Genomic DNA, 21,257 nt, shown 5'->3' on the forward strand with positions numbered 1-21,257 from the left:
TTTAGAAATTAGTCCTAACAAAGTATTCAAATGCAATTGTCAGCAGCAGTAACTAAAGGCCATGAGCTGGGAGCTGAACTAGAGCTCAGCTTTTCCAAATGAGCATGAAAAATACTTGATATCTCCATAACAACATCAAGTCAGGAGTCTTGCCATGGCTTTCTGCAACTCAAACATCCCATCAAAAGGTCAAGGTCTGCTGTACCTACTCACCGCACAAACTCAAGCCAGGTCTGAGCATGATGAGCCTTTCAAACCCATCATAGTTCTTCCTAAGCTGCCACAGCTTGGTGTACACAAGCATCCTTTAGTATCCTGAGGGCAGGGGAAAGGTTTTAAGCAATGCATCTGCTTTGCATGCCAAACACTGAAGGGAAAGGACCGTATCTAATAATTTAAAACTTGCCCCTCATCATCTTACTGGTGAGCACTTCTAACTAGCTGACACTCATCCCCAATTTCGATTCCACTCCTACTCATTGAATGACACAACTTGCAAGAAATAACCCTTTAACATTTTGGCTGAGTGCATGACTACAAAATGCTAGCCTTCAGCAGCGCAACCTTCTCCCTGCCTCACTTTCTCTGCCGTGTCCTGGGAACATTTACATTTACTCAGCTTTCACAAAGGTCTCTCTGACCCTCTAAAGAAAAACATGGCATGCTCAAGAGCACAGCACTGTTGCTATGATTTATTCTGGGTTGAGTACCAGATCTCATAATAGGCAGCTTCACATTTCTGGGGTTTTTTTATACCCTCCCATGCCAGGGCATGTTAATCTCAACAACACCCAAATCTTCAGTTTCAAAAAATGAAATCCTCAAAAACCTGAGAATGCATTTCTCCAAAGAACTTCTCAAACAAGCTAAATTATGGAACTAAATCAACAGGAAGAAACTCTGAAACAGTCCTACAGACAACAGATACATTTCAACCTTGGAAAAGGACCTTGACTCCAGCTTGTCTCCCACCCTCTACATCATGACCTAGTAATGGTCAACAAAAATGGCCACGGTTGCTTCCCTGGGCCCACAGCAGCAATACACAAGGCAAGACGGCCAGGATGCCCCTCACCTGCCTCACTCTGCCCCAGGAAAGCACCAAACTGGGAGAGGTTCTTGAGCTGGAAATGGGGGGTCACCATCCACTGCTTCACCCAGTGCCATTTGAAAATCCAATTTTGGGGTGAGCTCATTGAGTCATACTGTAAAAACACCTTGGGCTGGATAATTGCATTTTTAGAAAAATTATTCAGTTGAAATGCACAGTTAATGGCTTTAGAGATATTTGTTCAGTAACTAAAAACAAGAGCCCATGCCCACATGCTCACAGTCATACACCTGCAAATATGCTGGTACGAAACACCCACCGTCGCTACTGCTCCCTGGGACATGCACCCTCCCAGGCACTGGTCCAAGGCCCCCTGGACCTCCTCTCTTCCCCCCACACCTCATCACTTGCTCTTAGACGTTCTAGTCCTGCATGTTTCTAAATCCATATTCTGAGTACGTGCTGCCCACACCCATAAGTGAGCATTGGCCTTGGGGGAGACACCATCAACAGCTAGGAAAGTTTGACGTGGGGCTTGAGGGGCACCTTCACGCGGGTGCATGGTGGTACACCTGCTCTCTGGTGTTTCCTACCACAGAAAGCTTGAGGAATAGCTTCTCTGGCTGAGAAAATAAAAGAGCAGTGACGCATGGGGTGGCTGGTGGTGTCGAACATGCCAGACGTACTTTGAGGCACCCACCGCTCCTCTGCTTGAAACTGAAATCACATCAGCTCAAAGCAGACTGTTCCTAGGAGTAACACGGTGGGTGGCTAATCCTCACCGCAGCGGTCAGACAGGGAAGCCATCTCTTTAGCACAGCCTGAAGGTGGCAGCAGTAACATTTCATACACTTCATTGATCAATATTTTAACCCTGATGGAAAGGATGGGTACAGTGGCCATGGGAAGAAGGAAATAGAGGGCTCTCTGCCCTTATCCTGCAGGATCACAAAATCACAGAGCAGCTTAGGTGGGAAGGGACCTTCAAAGCTCATCTAGTTCAACCCCTGCAATAAACAGGGATGTCTTCAACCAGATCAGGTTGCTCAGAGCCCTGTCCAGCCTGGCCTTGAATGTCTCCAGGGATGGGGCACCTACCACCTCTCTGGGCAATCTGTTCCATTGTAAAACACCTTCATTGTAAAAAATTTCTTCCTTGAGTAAGGAAGTCTGGCATGAGCAGCAGCACAAGCTTACCAACTGCCTTACTTCCAGCAGGAGAAAGATTTAACCCAGAAGAGCAAATTAAAAGAAATTAACAGAAGCAACATTTGCATGTGGTGCTATATTCAGACCACAGTGCAGTGAAACTCCTGTGGTGATGCCGCATGTGGCCTCCACCTTCATCTACCCTATGGGTGCCAGCTGTGGGGCACAGTCCCAGCGCTGTGCAGGAAAGCAGCTCTGCCTGCCCCCTTCTGCTGCCACCACTGCACTTCTCCTGCCTAAACACATCAAAAGCTCTGCCTGGGAAAGGGGCAATTGCTCTGGATATTCCCCACTGAACTGCAGCAAGGTTACAGCAGAGAGCAAGGAATGCCTGCCTTAAAAAAGCCCAAAGAAACAACTGCTGCAGTCAAATGTAGTGGTGAATTCCACCCTGGAGCAGGCCAACTACAAGGCTCAAGTAGGGTTTCATAGCACGTGTTCTCATAATTCCACCGGAACTGCAATCGATAATTTTTCATTTTATCACCATTTATCAGCAGCACTGTGGCCCAGTCTGCAAAACAAGGTTGGGACCTCTCCAGCGCTGGCTGCTCTGTGAGTGCCTGCAGCATCAACTGTCCTCACCCACTGCAGAGGGATCTGTCCCAGCGCTGTGATCCCCTTCACCTGTCACATCCCTGCTGTGCACAGGTGACACTCATCCCAGCCAGCACAGTCGTCTCCTCTGGAGCTGTGAAAAGCAGGATGTCTTGGACAAAGGGCACCATGAACAGCAGCTCAGCTGCTTTCTCCATAACCCACCACCTTGGCTTCCCCTTGCTCCTCAGCTGCCCCTGTTTCAACATAATTAAGTAATTTTAAAACTACTGAGTAATAAGAAATAGTGTGGCTAGCAGGACTAGAGAAGTGACCATGCTCCTGCACGTGGCACTGATGAGGCCCCCACCTTGAATCCTGTGCTCAGTTTTGGGCCCCTCACTACAGGAAAGACATTGAGGTGCTGGAGAGAGTTCAGAGAAGGGCAACGAAGCTGGTGAGGGGTCTGGAGCACAAGTCTGATGAGGAGCGGCTGAGGGAACTGGGGCTGTTCAGCCTGGAGAAAAGGAGGCTGAGGGGAGACCTTATCGCTGTCTGCAACTGCCTGAAAGGAGGTTGTAGCATGGAGGGTGTTGGGCTCTTCTCCCAGGTAACAAGTGACAGGACAAGAGGAAACAGCCTAAACTTGTGCCATGGGATGTTTAAATTGAATACTAGGAAAAGTTTCTTCCTGGAAAGGGTTGTCAGGCACTGGAACAGGCTGCTCAGGGCAGTGGTTGAGTCACCATCCCTGGAGGTGTTTAAAAGATGTGGAGATGTGGTGCTTAGGGACATGGTTTAGTGGTGGATTTGGCAGTGCTAGGTTAACAGTTGGATTCAATGATTTTAAAGGTCCTAACTGATTCTATGAAATACTAGCAATCAGAGGCATAGCAAGGATCAGGGAACAAGGCACGGTGAAGGGAAAGGACCATGCATCCACAACTGAGCTGAAGGCTTCATCCCCTGCGCCATGGCAGTGGGTCACCAGCACAGAGCTCCTTTGACTCGAGTGACAAGGTGCCAAGAGACTCTGTGCACTTGTCTTGGGAGAGAGTCGCTGCCTGCGAAAGTCAAATGTCATTGTCTGCTCCAAAATCAGCAGAATTTAAATCCTATTAAATCAATTTATTAGCGCTTAATTTGTGTGAAATTAAATTCGGCCCCTATTCAAGGAGCCGTCACTCCCTCAAATCATCAGCACTGAACATTTCACATGAGCCTAATTAAAACCTCTGCTGGAGCACTGCCCACCTATTCCCCTTTCACCACTCAATCTGTGCTTGGTGGTTAGAGCCTCACTGCCCCAGGATGCACCTCATCCCACCCACCCACACGTTCTCCCAGCCACAAAGACAACCCCACCTGCCTGTTGGGTGAAGACAGACCAGAAAATACCGCTTTGCAGCCCACAATATCATCATTTTCTTAATCGGATGCCTGCATGCAGTTGGCTACGGTTAGGTGGTCATGCCTCTTGAGAGGGAAGAGGAGGTGCATGTCAGCAACGCATCTCCCGAGGGTGGCCCTTGTCTCTCAGGAGGACTCACCTCTTTGATCCTCTGCAGCAGAGGGAGCAGCCAGTCCTTATTAACCTCGCAGTGACTGTCAAGGAAGGTCAGGACTCCTGCTTGTGCCACGTCTGCCCCTCGGATTCGGGACCGGATCAGACCTGTTCAGGGACACACCATGTCAGCTGCCAGCCAGATGGCTGGGCAATGTCCCTGGGCTCCTCCAGCACAATCTCCTGCACTCAAGGTGTCCCTTGGGCTTTGACCCATCAAAATCCCATTCGGATAAAACATGGCTCGGGTTCTTTGTCTCCTTCCCAGTGCTGCAAGGCATGCCAACCATCTCCCAGGGTCACCAAAGCAAACAAATGGGTCCACCTAGATTTACGATTCATAGCATTTATGCCAATCCTTAATTTGTGCAATTATTTCTGCTATCACCTTCTGAGGAAAAACAGGAGTCAAAATGCTTCCATAACCTCCTACAAGCAATAAATCTAACACTGACCTAAGTCAGCAAGGAATGGGCCAGGGGAGTTGAGGGTGGGTTTTCTGTGGAGAATTGCCAATTTAGACAGGAGTAAACCAGCTTTCCAACACCCCTCCTGCCTGCATCTGATGCTCAGGTGAACTTAAACATAAGAAAGGAGACGGTCTGTTGGCAAACAGGACATGCACGTTGCTCAAGGGGAGCAGAGCTTCTTGATGAGTAAGAAACAGTGGTAATACAGGAGGAGACAGGGGCAGATAAAGAGAGACATAAGGGTTTCGGGAGCAGTGGCACCTCTGGTCCATGCAGAAGGAGGTCACTGAATTTCATATTAAAATTCCCTAGAGGAAAGGGGTCAAAGAACAGCCTCTGAGCAGGAGGGAGAGGGACTGGAGAATGAAGCCTGGAGCAATCCAGCGACGGCCAAGGTCACCTCCTGCAACGCAGGATGTCCCCGTATCTCTCCTGCAACTTCTAAGACCTTGTGGATAGGCATGTTCTGTTGTATCCACCCTAGCCCTCTCCAAATCTGGGCAGGTCCTGAGGGACACAGCTTCAGTGACCTACTAAGCGAGATAAGCTCTCTGGGCAGGGATCCCAAATCCTGAGTGCTTTACAGAACACCAATACCTGCAGGTCCATCCAGTGCTGGAGTGAGCATATATGTACCCCAATAACACAAGGAAGAAGGGTGAAAAGGAGGTGCAGACCTATGGAGAGCACTCCTACACTCCTGCCAATGCAGCTATGTCTCATACACCCATGGGGAGTGCGATGCCACCCTCACACCAGGCCTGCAGAGCTGAAACCTTCTGCAGAAAAAATCCACAGACAAACCCTCTCTGCTTCCCCATCTTTCCAACCCAGCACACACCCAGACTCACACCTTCAATTTTCAGCATGAAAAAACTTCTTTGTTTTTTGTTTTTCTAATACTGAAAAGCAGGACTCGAAAACACCCATTCAGACAATGGGGAGCTGAAAAATGTCTCAAAAGGTTGCCAGCAGCATCCCAGTAGGACATACATTCATCCTCCATATAGCCATTCTTAATCTTTCAATTACAATTAATTATTAAAAAAAAAATCCCAGAGAAGCAGCAGGAACAGATCTCCTCTCTTTCGTTAGAGCAAACATCTTTAAAAATAAGACCTGGGGCTTTGTTTTGCCTGTTCTAATTTTCTGGCTAATAAGCTACAGCTGAGCCTCATTGGATATCTTAATAGTCCCATATTTTACAGGGGGAATTCATTTCGACTTTCAGCTCTTTATCATGTCTCCTTCTATCAGTGTGTTGTTGTCATCCCATTCCCCTCCCCCACCCCAATCCCAAGAACTGCTGACCTCTCTTATCATCCACTCCACTGAGGTTCCCCCACTGCTCCATCGTTCTCATGCCTCCCAAAATCTGGGTTTCCCACTGGGGCCATGGGCAGGCAGCTCTTACCTTCTCGCCGTCCGTTCCGCAAGCACTTCACCTTGGGTAGCTTGCCCAACAAGCGGCAGTCGTCAGCTTGGGAAACACAAATGGAGGACACGTCACCCAGCAGCCCTCAGGTGGTGGCTCTGGCAGCAGAAAAAGTCCCAGGGGAAATTTGGAGCAGGGAGAGGACCCTGTCATGGGGGCCTGATGGCTTGTTAGGGCACAACAGCCTCACCTCTCGGCTCACCCAGGACCGGCAGAACAGCAGTTTTCATAAAACTAGTGTAAAGCCCATGGATTTACACAGAGAACAGCTGAATTGCATTATACAGTCAGTGTAGAAGAGCTCTGGTTTGGGTCAGAATCTGACTTTTTGCAGGTTAATGCAAATGACTGGTTTTGGTAGCTGCAAAGCAACACATCAGTTGTTTGATGCATGTCTGCCTGGTGGGGCCAGAGCTTCCGGAGGTGGCCTGTGAGTCCTCAGCGAGGAGAAAGGGGTGGTCAAAGAGAGATCCGTGGAGCAGCTCAGGGCTCCCCATACCCTGGGCAGCAGCTCCATGGGGTAGAGAGGCCCGACAGCCACCCACACCTGAGCTGGGGACCTCCTGCAAGCCCACCTGCAGATGCTGCCACTGTCATTGCCCTGGTGCTGCCTGCAGCCCCAGCATCCCTCCTCACCTGGATTTCTCCCAGTAAGGTGGAGGATGCCAGAGCTGGGTCTGCAGGCAGGTGCACCCATCACAGCCTGCTCAGTCTCCCCATGCTGTGGCCTCTACAGCCCCTTCATGCCTCTCTGCCTCTTCTTCTTCGGCACTATAGACACACATCCACGTGCCCCATCCCTGTGCACACCTCTGAGTGCTTTCACTTCCTCCAGCAGTCTTTGCAAAGAGGAAACATCCCCGTATCCCTACCCCAAACAACTCAGGTCCAGAGCCGAGTTGCTCTGCACACACCAGGAGAGCTGAAGTGGCAGGGGCTGGCTATGTACCTATGATAGAAATTTGCCAGCAATAGTGGGAACCCTCATGCAGAACTACTGCATCCCAGCAAATAAAAGGTCAGCGGGCAGAGAGAGGTGAGGAACAACACGCAGCTGGGCACGAAATAAAAATATCAATCGTTTGGGTTGGATTGTGGGGAAAATACTGACTGTTTTTGTGTGCAGCGTGTTACACAAACACATGCATTTTATGTAAATGCATGCAGAACAGATGCCAACAGGCTCAGACTATCACAGGAAAGAAGATGTAAGACAGCTGAGAAGTACTGATTTCAAGCAGCCAAGGGGCTGCCCTAAGTTACATGGGAATGGGCTTCCCCCTGATGCCCTGGGATGAATTTAAACCCCACCCTGCTGCTTCTCCCCAGCTCATGTCACTGGGCACACTGCAACAGGGGAACTGCATTTCTACAAATGCTTCTCCTTTCAGGGAGGCAAGTGCTTTGTCTATTTAGCTAAAACCCAGCATGTACTTCCTCTACCCTTCCAAAAGCCTGCTCTGCTGTATGCCAGGGCAGCTCCAGTCCTTGCACCTGCTCCTTTTCTCCGTCACAGACGCTCTCCTGGTCTCCAGACTTGCCCAGCCTGGTACCCCCATGTGCTGGAGTCACTCCAAAGCTCACTGTAATCACTGCAACCTACTCCCCTGGCTTCAGCACTTTCCCAGGGAGGTGTCAATGCCAAGAAGTGAGTCTCAAGTGAAATCTGTCCCTAATGCTCTCCGAGGCAGTGCCTATTTATAACATAAAAAAGCAAAGCATAGATGCTTTTTTTTTTTTAAAAAAAAACCCACACCTCTCTGGTTTTGTTTTCATGTTTCCTAGTTAATGGCTACATTTTGCAGCTCCTTGAAATGTAAGTGCCATGGACCACTCAGCCTAGGTGTATTTTATCATCCTTTTTATGCCCGAGACAGTTTTTTGAGCACTTACTCTCAGCACCTGGATCTTCCACGCGCCCATCTCACCAGGCAAGGTCTTTAGCCCCTGGGGCTTCAGCTACCAGCTTCTGCTGCAGATCACACCTATTGATTTCACTTGAGTCACACTATTAACTGGGAGAGAATGGCAGGAGGATGTGGGCTGTCTGTGGCACACAACACTATTTATGGTGCATCTCAGAAATGGGTCACCCATCTAGGAAATCCTCCTTACATGGATGAAAAACAGGGTGAAAAATACCAGTCAAGAGTTGCTGGCCACCTACATAAATGTATGCAGAACATATGCATATGTCAAGAGGGTCAGACTATCATTATCTCGTGCAATTCCAGTGGTGCCAACCCAGAATTGCTCCTGGCTGCAGCTGAACGCCAGACCAAACACACCACGGCTATGGCGGGATACAACCAGGTGAGAACTAGATTCATGTCTGCTGGGCATAAAAATGATTTGCCATGCGCTTTTCTTGTATTATTTTCATGAGAAGAGGCTTGATTATTTGAAATTTGAACTCTCCACGTGGCGATGCAAACCTGGCACAGCAGGGCTTGCCCTCCATGCCTCTGGAGCTTTAAATCTCCTTCCACTTTGACAAACTCTCCCCACTCTCTGCGTAAATCCCAGTCTCTCACTGTTTTCTGGTTTGGCCTCTCACTTTTAACATAGAAAGGGTCACTTACGATCATCACTGAAGTCATCCACTAGTATGATTTCATGGACGAGGTGCACTGGAGTGCGGTTCAGCACGCTAAAGAATGAAGAGAGAAAATGCATGACAATGCTTGACCGACTCAATAACCCAGCAAACAGGGTGGAAAAGCCTAGGAACTGGTCCCTTCCAAAGCACAGAACACTGGGCTTGGATTTCCAGAAAAGATATACTAGATAAGTTCCAGAAACCTCCACCCCCCACCCCCTGGTAACCTACACTGCCCAGCTATCAGCTGCCTGTAGCCTGATCTAAGAGCCAAGCATCTGGTATTCCTAGGAAATAGCTGAGATTCACCCTTTACCACCTTTGCGAGCAAAAGCAGAGCACCACGTAAAGCCAGGAGAAACGGGCTTTTCAGCAACGTGCACATAGCACCAAGTTTCCTAACGGGGCTTACAGCAAAGCTGCCGTCACCCCACCACCGCCCCTGGGGCTAATGATATGGTGTCCACCAACAGCAGGGCCAACACAGAGAAAATTACCCAGCTCAAACCCATCTTTACAGAGCTCACAGCTGCGGCAGGACAACTCCTGTTTTTATCCATAAGCTGACTGCGTTTCAGAGACTGCCGAGAGGATAAGAGCAGGGTTGGAGCCCGCCTATTTAATGAAAGAGAGAGGCTGGAGGATGTGGTTCACAGCTCCCTTCAGGTGGACAGACACTGTGAAACATGGCTGAAAGCTACAATCTTCCCTTAATTATGCCACCGAGGGTTTTCTTTATTATTCTTCTTATTATTAAAAAGTCTAGACCTGTTCTTCCCCTTTCTCACATGGCGCAGAGGTTGGCAGAATTACACGTGTGTAAAATCCTGCACAGGCAAAGGGTCAAGCCTGACTTCTTGAAGTAGAAACCCCAGGGTATCCCAAAAATCTCCTAAGTGCACTTTGATAATGCCAGTTGGGTTGTACAGGCTTGTCCAGCATTTAAACTTCTTTGCCTTCATCCTGAGCATGTTTTTTTTCTCTTCCAACAAGATTTAAAGGCCCCCCAAATTTCACACCTGAGTTTGCCTTATGGTCGGGCTTGGAGAAAACCTTCAAACCTCCCCCTGGCATAAGAGGGCAGGTACCCTGCAGGCTAATGACCTTCAAACCCCTAATACCTCCAGATACCTCCAGATTCTTATAAACAGTTTTCCCCCCCACCTCTCCCAACCCAGGAGCCTTTGAAAAACACATCCCTGGCCCAGATCCTAGGCAAGAGGGCTCTGAAGGGCAGGATCCCAGGGGGACACAGGTGGCAAGGAGCCATCAGCCCAGCTGGCAGAACCCAGAGGGGTCTCACAGCCTCACCCTCAGGTATCTGAGCACGTTCAGCCAAAGGACTGCATTTCTCTGATGAAACCTTCTTGATGAAAAACCGCAAGCCCACCCCACCCAGGAGGACAGGGAGCGTCTGTGCCCATTGCCAGGGACTTGCTGGTGTCCCCCCACTCTGCCAGGTGCTGGAGTTACAACCCTCTAGAGGAAGAAAGAGTTGAGCTGTTTTTTTCTGGAAGGAGAACAAGACACCCTAAGGCAGATGCTTGAAATGGATCCTCCCTCCATGGTTTGGTTTGGTTTGTTTTCAGCAGAAATCCTGAAAAAATGGGGGTTGATCTCAGACCAGAGTGGGTAAGGCTGGCACCTCCCTTGCAGAACTCCTTAAAAATCACTTCCAGGAACTCCTTTCCCTGGAAACACCATTCCAGCCTCCTCCAGTTTGCAGATCTTGGCAAAAGCCATGATTTTCCCCCCACTTCAGATGCTTTGCATGTTAAGGCTGGGGTGGGGAGAAGAAAAAAGCCTAACAGCCAAGAGCTGCTGTGGCCACCCCAGCAGTGCCAAGGCTTGCACCTAGCAGGGTCAGACAAAATTGCCTTGCCAACGCCCACAGTCTGCACAAAGTAGTAGAAAAAGTGGCTGAACACCCCTCCTCCCGCTGGGGCACACAGAGCAATTTAGATGTGCTGTTCCCACCTGTCAAGTGTTTTTTAATTATTATTATTAATAGGTTTGTTATTTTTAAAAAATCCCCATATGCGAGAGCTGAGTTCAGCAAATTACTACAGCTGAGCGTCGGTACGGAGAGACAGGAGAGCAATATCATGCTCAGTGGAATATTTAACAAGCACTGATTGCCTGGAAACCTAACTTGGTGAAACCTGCAGGAAAGAAGCAGACTTGTAAAAGAGCCAACAAAATAAATAAATAACCTGCTGACAGCAGGAGAGGGGGAGGCAGCAGGCAACGCGAATATGCAAAGCCTACCTTCCCCCAGTCTCCCCTACAGATTTGTCTGCCCAAAGTGCAATGCAGGGCTTAACCCTACAAGAGGGTGGTCACAAAGGGGATGATAATGATTTTGCTGTTACCAGCAAGAATAACTTGACTGAAGCTGCTGCACTGGGCTGTAGACTGAGCCCTGGGCTCTAAGTGGTACTCAGTGCCTTGGAGGAGTTCCCCCCAGGGCACTTGTGATGGAAGAAAATCCAGCATGGACCATTTTTAAGGCACTGGGCTGGGGAGATGTGCAACCCAGTTTCAGCTCAGCTGCAGACTCCTGCTGTTCCCAGGTCAAGCTGTTTGCAGTCAACCATGCGCCTCAGCTTGCTACCCCGTAAATCGGGGCTGGTGTCCCCTGAATGCCCACAACTGACATCCATGGGATCCAGACAGCTGACCAGAGCAAGGATGGAAAAGTACCATGCAGATGAATGAGGGAGGGACCTCTCCAAGGCTTGCCCCAACTCCACAGCCCGTCATCCTTCCATGGGATTGGTAGCAGATGCCATTGTGGCTGACGCAGCATCCCTCAGCTCTGCGAGCAGCCTCACCCAACATCACCACAGCCCCCTCCCACCACCTCCCTTGCACCACTTGCCCACAGCGTAACACTTTCCCAAATCCTGAGTGAAAAAAGCCCCAGTGAGAATAATCCAAAAGCTGGGTCTACCATGGTTCCAAGGGATGTGATGTCCACTGATTTCAGCGGGCTTTGAGCTCATCATTGCCCTTGCAGATCTGTGCACAGACGTCTGCAAGCCCCAAAATTGCTGCTAATCTGAGGGTCAATTGATGCAGGCACAGAGATCCACAGCAAAGGCTGCAACGCCACAAACACAGCCCACTGCCCAGCGCAGTGAAGGCAAGCGTGCCGGCTTCTCAGCAAAGACAAATTCATGTCTCCAGCACATTTTTCTACCTGTGCTCTATCAAACACACGATAACGCACCCACGCTGCTGGAAATACAGGGGATTATAAACACCCCTCCTGCGGCACTCCTCAGGGAGGATGGGAAACAGAGGCGCCAAATACAGCACATTTTCAGCGTTACGGGTTTGGTTTTGGTTTGGGTTTTTTTTTTCAGATAGACTATAAAAGCATTTTTAAAAATTCAAAGACAGCCTTTCTATTACTTGTGCCTTTGCTCGGCTTTGATTTTTTATGCTTTCTTTTCCTTCTTTATGTGTGTGCATCGCTTTTTTTTTCTTTTATATAGGTTAAATCAAAAGACAATATTATAGTGCTTTGAAGTCCCCCTGTTATTTATAGAATTTTTTCCTTGAAATCAAACATAGGTAGATATACTGCAGTGACAGACATACTTTAACAAATCAAAACAGCTTTTAAGTTCTGTTGAGCCAGAGATCACACTTTCTCCCTTAAATTGCCAAAAAACCTGTTAACATTTAAATGAAAGCTCATGCCTCTAGTCCATAAAGTGCTTACATCTATTCAACCCCATAGGACCAGATTCATTGCTGAATTATCTTGAAAAGTTAATGCTGAATTTTTCTGTTTCAATGGATTTAGCAGATGTTATGCAGACGTAAGAATGGAGAATTCCACCTTAAATTTTTATCATAAGGTCCTTCTTTCATGCTCCTCAACAATCTGCTGGGTTTCTTCTCTGCCTACCCAGAGGTAAGCACTGGTTTCAACCATTTCATCTCCAAATATAATAGTTACCAATGGAAAAGTCACCCTAATGTGTAAGACAAGGGAAATGTTTGCAGGGATGAGTTCAGATCTTCTGACCAAAGGTTGGTAGGTTTTTGGTCATCACCCAAAATATCAGTTGCTTTAGAGAGGTGACTGTGGACATTGATCCTCAGGAAGTCATGAACTCATTAATTTTCTCCACAGCAACAAATGACTTCTTGGGGAAAACAAAATAAACAAATAAAAACAACAACAAAAACGTTTAGGACTACAACAAAGTGTCAGAAGCGCCATGGGTCACAATTATTGAAATCAGACCAAGAGTGTGAAGAGAAAATGCCCACCAAAATGAACTGCTTCAATAACCCAAAAAAGGCTAATTATGCGGGAAGAGACACATCGCACCAAGAATAACCATAATGAGCTTTGATTACACTGAGGCTTTTGCATTTTATTCTTTCAAATACCCACCAAGCTCTTTGAAATTCAAGAGTTCTCTTATGTTAACATCAAAAGGTAAAAGCGCATGGAGGGCTGTGTACTTAGTCACTGCGAGAGGTGATTAGCAAATTAAGAAAAAAAAACCAGACCAGGTTTTAAGCAAAAAGGAAAAAAAAAGGAGAAATAAAAAATAGTTGGCACAAAGTGCTAATTATGTATTTTCTGCACAACACCTGGCTTAGTTTTGCTTCTTTAATCAGGCTCATTTCAGTTATGGCACAGAGTCTATACGGTGCTGCTACTGCCTAAAGAAGGAGGCTCCTGGCTTTGTCATTTCGCTGCTTCAGATGTGTCTGGATGCAGACAAGGCAGTGGGAAAGGTGTGAGGTGCTGGCTGTCCAGGACATCTCTTACTTACAAGCACTGGAAAATGAAAAGCATTATATTCTCCTCACTAATTAGTAATCTAAATATTTAATGTGATGTTCACAGCACTTACATCAGGACTTTTGCCAAAGGATGTGTTTTGATTTGTCAGTGAGAGGTAAATAACTAAGGCTCCTTGTTCTGCTTCTGAGCTTCCCAGCTGCAAGTTTGAAGAATAAATAAATGAAGACCACTCAGCAGAATAAACAGAACCATCTCACCCTCTGCCGAGCAGGCTGCTGGCACAGCAGCCTTCTGTCCTCCTCTCCTGCCCAGCCTGTGCCAGCACCAACCAGACATCAAGCTCCCAAAATTGCTTTGCTGGAGGAAGTCACGGTGTGGTGGTTTTCAGTGGTCCGGGAGCAGAGCATCACCCCAGGCTGCCCATGGTCCTGCCTCCAGGGCTGGAACAGCTCTGCTGTGGAGACAGGTTGCGAGAGTTGGGGTTGTTCAGCCTGGAGAAGAGAAGACTCCAGGGAGACCTTGTTGTGGCCTTTTGGTACTTAAAAGAGGCCTGTAAGAAAGATGGTGGCAGACCTTTTAGCAGGGCCTGTTGCAACAGTAAGCTTATGCTTGATAAGCTTGTGCTGCTGCTCATGCCAGACTTCCTTACTCAAGGAGGGTGTTTTACAATGGAACAGGTTGCCCAGAGAGGTGGTAGATGCCCCATCCCTGGAGACATTCAAGGCCAGGCTGGACGGGGCTCTGAGCAACCTGATGTGGTTAAAGATTTCCCTGGTCATTGCAGGGGAGTTAGATTAGGTGACCTTTGAAGGTCCCTTCCAACCCAATCTATGATTCTCTCCCCAACATTTCCAGGGATGTTCCCAGGGACAGGGCACACACAGCCACGCTCACTGCAGATCTCTGCAGGCGATGCCACCCCACATCGAGCACTGAACACATGGCTGCCCATCCATCAGTGGCTGCATCTCAGCATGTGAGCCTGTGGGTGTCTGCAGAGGAGGGATGGGATGGGATGGGATGGGATGGGATGGGATGGGATGGGATGGGATGGGATGGGATGGGATGGGATGGAAAGAAGATGATGTTCTCCTAAGCAACGCATAGCATAGATCCCCTTAACCACACAGGGTTACACAATGAGAAGGCACTATTACCCATTGCTGTTGAGAGCTCCAGCACCCAGCCTGGCCCGAGGTAACAAGGAACACATCTCCTTGCCCAGCCATGCTGCTCATTCCCCTCTAGTGACTGTTGTGGCCTTGGGGACATCTTTATGCTCTCCCTCTGGAGGAACTGGGCAGCTAGAGCTGGGCAATGAGCTGGATTCCCTTCCTAAATCCAAGCTGGCACAGGATGGAAAGAGAGGAAAGAAGAAATTGCCTCTGTATTGCTTATTTTGCTTATTGTCTCCCTTGGTCTCACCTTCGCTCCTTGGGTTTAGTCCCACGGTCCCATCCCCGTACTGTTGGAAACTCTCATCACCTTTAATGCACTAAACCTTGGAGCTACTTTGCTATTCACCATCTCCTCCTTGCTGGCCTCTTCTCCCCTTTTCTATTTCCCTTTCTCATGTCACCCAGCCCCTACTGCATGGACGTTTGTGCATATGCACAAGCATAGTTACATACTCATTTATAAACGCTGACTACATCATTTGCAGACATTTTGGCATTCGATTAATTTAGCCTTTCTTCTTTTTTTTCCCCCTCTTTCTTCTAGCTGGTAAACAGCCAGAGAAAAGATCATGAAACTTTTAAATTAATTCATTATTCAACACAGTCCACTAGTTTTTCTCAATAGCTCCAATGACACAAACTGTTCATAAATGAACTGTCACAAACACTCACAACGTGACTTGCGTAATGGGTGCTGCAGAGGCCACATGTTGGTGCCTCTGCTTCAAGGGTGAGAGAACTTGCACTCTCACCAAGAGCCGAACACTAAACACTGAGCCTGTGATCCATCTCAGTCTCAGCACTTGGTGGCCATTAAAGCTCTCAAGGGCCTAGAAAAAGCACAGGAATAGCAAAATCTCTCCTGCTCATCGTGTATGTGTTCCCTTCTGCAAAAGCTGATTTCTTCCCCTGCTAGAGGTGCCTTCAGCAGCTTTTCCCTCAGCCACCCCTCCGCATTTACATGGGGCCCTGTAAGAAGTGCTTTCTTTGAGGGGACAGTGCCCCATCGCTCTGTGGCTTTGGACAAGCCGAGCAATGCCCCTTTGCCCTGTTCCTTGCCCCTGCCACAGCGGTTAACTGAGAACATTCATTTTGCAATGGGGCCAGAAAACCCAGCTTGCTGGAATTCAGGAAACCAGGTTTGTAACCCCAAATCTTCCACCAGCCATGGACAAATTGCCTCTCTGTTCCTCAGTATGTCCATCAGTCACACGGGTTATACCAAGAGCACACCATGGAGATGTACTGGGGAGAACTGGGTAAAGAGTTGCTAAATTTACTCACCACTGTGCTCAAAACACTTGGGGACACTTGGCCACAAACTGCTCCAAAAGGCACAAAGCAGTATCAGGAGAACAGACTTTGTTGTGACTGGCCATGGAAAATGATCCATGTTGTTACAGTCACCGTGGGATGGAGTTATCTGGAAGATCTAATTAAACTAAGCATTTGCCAAGTAAGGGGGAAAAAAAAGAGCAGTCAGAAGGCACAGCAAATTAACCTACAGAGGCTAAAGAGGCAGATGAGCTTTCAGCTGGGTTCAGAAACAGGCAGGGAGATGGCAACATGTGCACAATCACGGCTGGAAAGGAGTAGGGCAGTAGCCATGCCACCAGCACAACTTGTCACCAAGGGCTGGTACCCCTAGTGCCAGCTAGATCACAGCAAGCCCCTAAGTGCTGCATCCAGGAGGAAAACTTCCAAAAACTTCCAAACCATGGGGACCAGGAAAAGGAGCACCAGCTCAGGAGAGCTTAGGATCTGAGCCCAGGGAGAGGCAGGAGAGATGGGGATTGAGGCTGTCGTCTTGTTCCGCAGTGCCCAGGCTGGCTTATGAAGTGCGGCTCAGTAGGATGCTCTACAGGGCTCTGGCACAGCTTAAAGATCATCCTCTGGGAAAAGAGAGCTGTGAAGGGACCCCAGCACTGGGGAAAACTTCCCCACAGACCAGCTGGAATCACCAGGAGTGGTGTGCATTGCTGTGGTGGCAATCATGAACAACTGAGTAAGGAAGACAGTAAAGCAAACTAATCAAGTCAAAGAAAACAAGCAGAACAAGGAAGAAAGTATTTGTATAGCTGGAAACCAGAAACTTCAAAGGACAATACCCTAGAGGAAGAAGGAAAAATTCAAACTACCTGTATTTCTAACCATGCCATCATCGCAACGAGTAGTTCTCTAACGAAGACAGATAAGGGGGATCCAGGAACAATTGATGTATCATGGGTCTAACACCTCTTCATGTGGCAACATCACTCATGATCACATCTGCCAGGACAGTCAGGTCGTAAGTTATGGGGAGAAATGAGATTAAAGTCCATTCCTGCACTTTACATGTTACAAGCCTCCAGTATCGCAGGGGTTAGAGGACTACACTTGGCTTTGCCTTGCTGTCTCTGTTACAATGGTTTTTGGAGGATGGTAAATCTATGCAAGGCACTGTAAATATAAAAGAGAAGGTCCAGGATCAAGGAGCTGGTGCACAGCACCAAGTGTCAGTGCTATGACACCCAAAATCCACATATCCTAGAGAGAAGTGGTGATAGATTATTAAGTGTGAAGCAAAGGAGATGGGATTGGGCATGAAACCATAAAGCAAAGCAGGAATTCAATTTCAGGACTGTCAAACTCACTTGTGACATTGGGTGCGTTCACCTGAGGAAGGATGCTGTTTGCAGAGAAGAGCTCAGCGAGGACGTGATGGCAAAGAGGAAACAGCTGAAGTCTCCCCCCAGCCAGCAACCCCAGTATGACCAGTACCAAGGATGGCAAGGGGTCTTTGGGGATGCCAAGGTTTAGCTGACAAGGCCTGCAGCAGGGCACAAATGTTCACTACATGGTCAAGAGACACACTTGCAAAACCCTTATTACTGGCACAGGGCAGAGCACACCCAAGCTTGCTTTGGAGGAAACCACCAGCCAAGACCTGGAGATAGACCCCTCAAACATGTGACGGACACACCTCACTAAATCTTCGCACAAGAGAACTTGCAGATTCAAGGCGCACATTGGGATTAAATGCTTACTGCAAAAACCTGTGGTGAAAATGAAGCTTTTAGTCTATCCACTACAGCAGAACACAGCCAAGAACAAACTGACAAATGAAGGAATGGCCACATGCCCAGAGCGCTCCGCCGTGCAACCAGAGGAGTACAGACACCGTCCTTGAAATTCTAGTCTGCATGTGCACCATGAGAGCTTCGCAATTAACAAGCCTGGCTGGCACTCGATGGGTCACTGGAGAAGCTCAAATGGCAGGACTGGTGCAGCAATCTGCAGCATCATAGCTGTCCCCAGAGGACTGGGACAAAATACAGCTGAGCAACGATACCCCGTTGGTTATAAAACTTCTTCTCCCAGACTCGGTCTAATCTTGTGCCACTCCCCAAAGGGCACCCTGTGTTAAACCCTGCAATGGGAGCACAGCCACTTACTTTCCTCAGCATCCCACTATAAAACCTACTTCTCAGAGATCAGCTTTCACCACTAATTTCTCCTGGTCTCATTTGAGATCGTAGCTGGCAAGTCCAGTCCCGTTGCTGCAGTGAGTGCAGATTCTGCCTTTATTCACAAAAACCTCCAGCCCACTCACCCTTTTATAAGAGTGTTTTAAAATACGGTTATTTCCAGCAAATCAGAGCTCTTACCTCCGTATCGTCCTTAGCAGGGTCGACCTGGCCTCATTGTGGAAGGTGATGATGACGCTGGTTGGCGGGAGGTCCTGGCGATAGTGCAAAGTTGTACACCTGGGGAAGGAGAAGCAGGAAAAGGGAATTCAGGCTCTGGAATTCAAAGTGGGAGCTCACATCATTAAAGCAGGCAGCAGAGTCCATCAGTAGATGGTCCTCCAGCCACTATTAAAAAAATATATTTTTTTTTTCTGCATGAATCCTTTCTGGAGTCCAGAAACTTCCAAGTAACTCACTGAGGATTACAGCAGTAAAACGAGCTTAACTGTCGTTAATAGGAAGGGATGGAATAGGGGGAACCCAGCTTGCAGCCCTTTCCTCTAACCGTTGCTTCCCAGTTAGCCCACCCTCCTGGTGCAACCAGCTTCCCCTATCAACAGGTAGTGGGAAGATGAAGGCCCTCCCTTTTAATACCAGTTAGGGAAACGCCACATTCAGCAAAGATGCTCCTCACTGGCATTAGCATGATGGGATCAGAAACAGATCCTTCACAACAAAGGTGGGGAACAGGTGCAAGTCTTAGGCTGCCTTGGTGGCCTTGTGAGCTTCATGGGGCCCTCGGTGCCGCCCCAGAAGTACTGAGTTATGTCAATAAGGTTTTTTTTTTTCTTAAATTGAGGCAGGAGCTGGAGTACTCTTGTGCCCACCCAGCTGATGGCCTTGGCAGAGGTAAGAGACACCTCACTCCCGCCTCACGAGGCAGCAATTTCCAACCGCCAGCTGCAAGGTAAGCCAGGTCCTGTTTCTAAATTGATTGTTTCCTTATTCATTCTGCCTTAATGGCATAACCTGATTACAGGGAAGATTGGGATTTAATACCTTCCAGGCCAGCCAGCAGAAGGTGAAAACCCACAACTGCAACCGCAGCCCCTGCCACCTCCTTCCCAGGAGGAAACGTCATAGACTCTGTAATTACTTTGACCTTTAGCTGATGAAATTTATGGCTTTTATAGACCAACACCAACATATTCGTAGCTCAGGAAACCCAGATACACCTCTTATATCTGTGCTGCTCTTTCCAGGTCCCTGTCAACCCCTGTGATGGCCTTAAGATAATTCACCAGTGGCAGGAAGGCACCACGTGCCCAATGTGAGGAGCTCCCCATCACAGCCATCGTGCCCCTTCCCATCTACATGCCACTCGCCTGCTCTTGTGTCCCTGCCCAAGTGGCACTACTACCACCTTCAGACAAAGCAGGAAAAACAACTGAACAACCACTCCTCCAACAAACCATTGCTTTGCTGCCCCAAAGCTCTAGACCATGGTATCTGCGAGGTGAAGTAAAAACAGATGGAAAAATTAAGGTGGGGACTAGGAGGAGACAGCAAGTAACAGTACCCAAATATTGCTGGTTTATACTGCATGTTGGACCTCTGAAATACCAAAATGCTTGAAATATTCTTTTTAATGAGGTTTTTCACCTTTTCATTTTGAAATTGCATTTCTGATTATTTACAAAGTGACCTAAAAGAGAAGAAAAAATAATTCACAACAGGTGAAATAGTTCCAATGAGAAGAAAAAAAATGACATCTTGAGTGGGACAAAATATTTGCAAGCTCACAGTAAATCGATTGCTGCCTTCTCTCATCAAAACCTTTCACAAATCCTGCCTCAACTTGACCAAAACAAATTTCTCATTACTACCCTGTTCTTTCAGCATAGTCATCAACCCCAGAAATTCATCATTCAACCCATTCTAATTCTAGGTCCATCCTCAAAGGGTGACAAAGTTGCAGGGCCAGTAAGCATGCAGAAGAAAATTCAGTGACATTGCCCCGTTCAACACCACCCTCATTTATCAAAGTTGCATCTCAGGCATACTAAAAGCGGAGGGTTTCTGAATTACTAAACAGCACCAGGTCATGCCCTGAGCTGCTTGTCTGGGTCACTGTGGCCCCTTGCATCATCCAGTAACCAACTTCAGCTAAGCATTCCCAACCTGATATGGTGAGGAACAAGCTGCTGTTGCTGCTCGGTTTTGCCTAGTTTGCCACGCTCAGGCTCAGCTCTCACTTACTTTGTGCAGCTGACAGGGCAGACTCCAATGATTGCTCTCCCTGTGCTATTTATACACCATTATCTCCTAACCATTCCCAGATGCGTGCCCTTCCACCCCCACTTCCAGCACAGCATCAGCAGAGGTTGTATGGAGCAAACATGGGAAGCTATTTCTGGAAAAGAATGAGAGAGGGTGGAAAATATAGTCATCAATACTTTAGTTATGTCATTATGATAGCAAAGGAGTTAATAACTAAATCTGCAGTGGATGCGTGCTGTATCACCCACCAGTGGGAGCGCCGGGTATGCTGCACAATGGCTGAGCTGCTCCTCGTGCGTGACAACAACTTGTGTTTAAAACTCCAGACATCTACGCACTGGATCAGACTAACTAGAGAACATGCACGTGGGAAGCACTGAAATGTCATATACGAGCAACTCCAGAGCTTGATTGGGATCTACGACTTGCCCTTGACTTCTGTCTCAGGAGGCTCCTTGCATCCCAAAATTGGGATCGATGGCTGCGCTATGGAGCAGGTAGGGACCTGGCATCACCCCAAGCCTCACTTTGCCTCTGTGACCAGCACTGCACTGTGGGTAGGACTCATCTCCCAAAAAAACAGCCCCAAAAAGGGTTTGGATGTGCTGGTGCATCTGCCAGGGCTCCGCTGGGTTCACTCTGAGGCCCTGATTCTGCCCTTGCCCAGGATTTTACCCCTGGGCCCTTCTTTCAGAAGCCCTCCCAGACTTT

The 21,257-nt window shown here is 48.1% G+C and overlaps 1 protein-coding gene across 2 annotated transcripts in view; it reads right to left on the minus strand.

The window, feature by feature from the left end:
* GALNT14 (polypeptide N-acetylgalactosaminyltransferase 14) overlaps positions 1-21,257 on the minus strand; it is a 113,472-nt gene that overhangs the window by 32,589 nt on the left and 59,626 nt on the right. For both annotated transcript variants that reach the window (XM_065835786.2, XM_071805941.1), the window contains 4 exons: positions 18,465-18,563; positions 8,849-8,916; positions 6,246-6,311; positions 4,348-4,469 (listed from right to left, as the gene is read on the minus strand). In XM_065835786.2, coding sequence (XP_065691858.1) covers positions 4,348-4,469; positions 6,246-6,311; positions 8,849-8,916; positions 18,465-18,563 — 355 coding nt within the window. The remainder of the gene's footprint in view (positions 1-4,347; positions 4,470-6,245; positions 6,312-8,848; positions 8,917-18,464; positions 18,564-21,257) is intronic.

Source organism: Patagioenas fasciata, chromosome 3, assembly GCF_037038585.1.
Source record: "Patagioenas fasciata isolate bPatFas1 chromosome 3, bPatFas1.hap1, whole genome shotgun sequence".
Lineage (NCBI taxonomy): Eukaryota > Metazoa > Chordata > Aves > Columbiformes > Columbidae > Patagioenas > Patagioenas fasciata.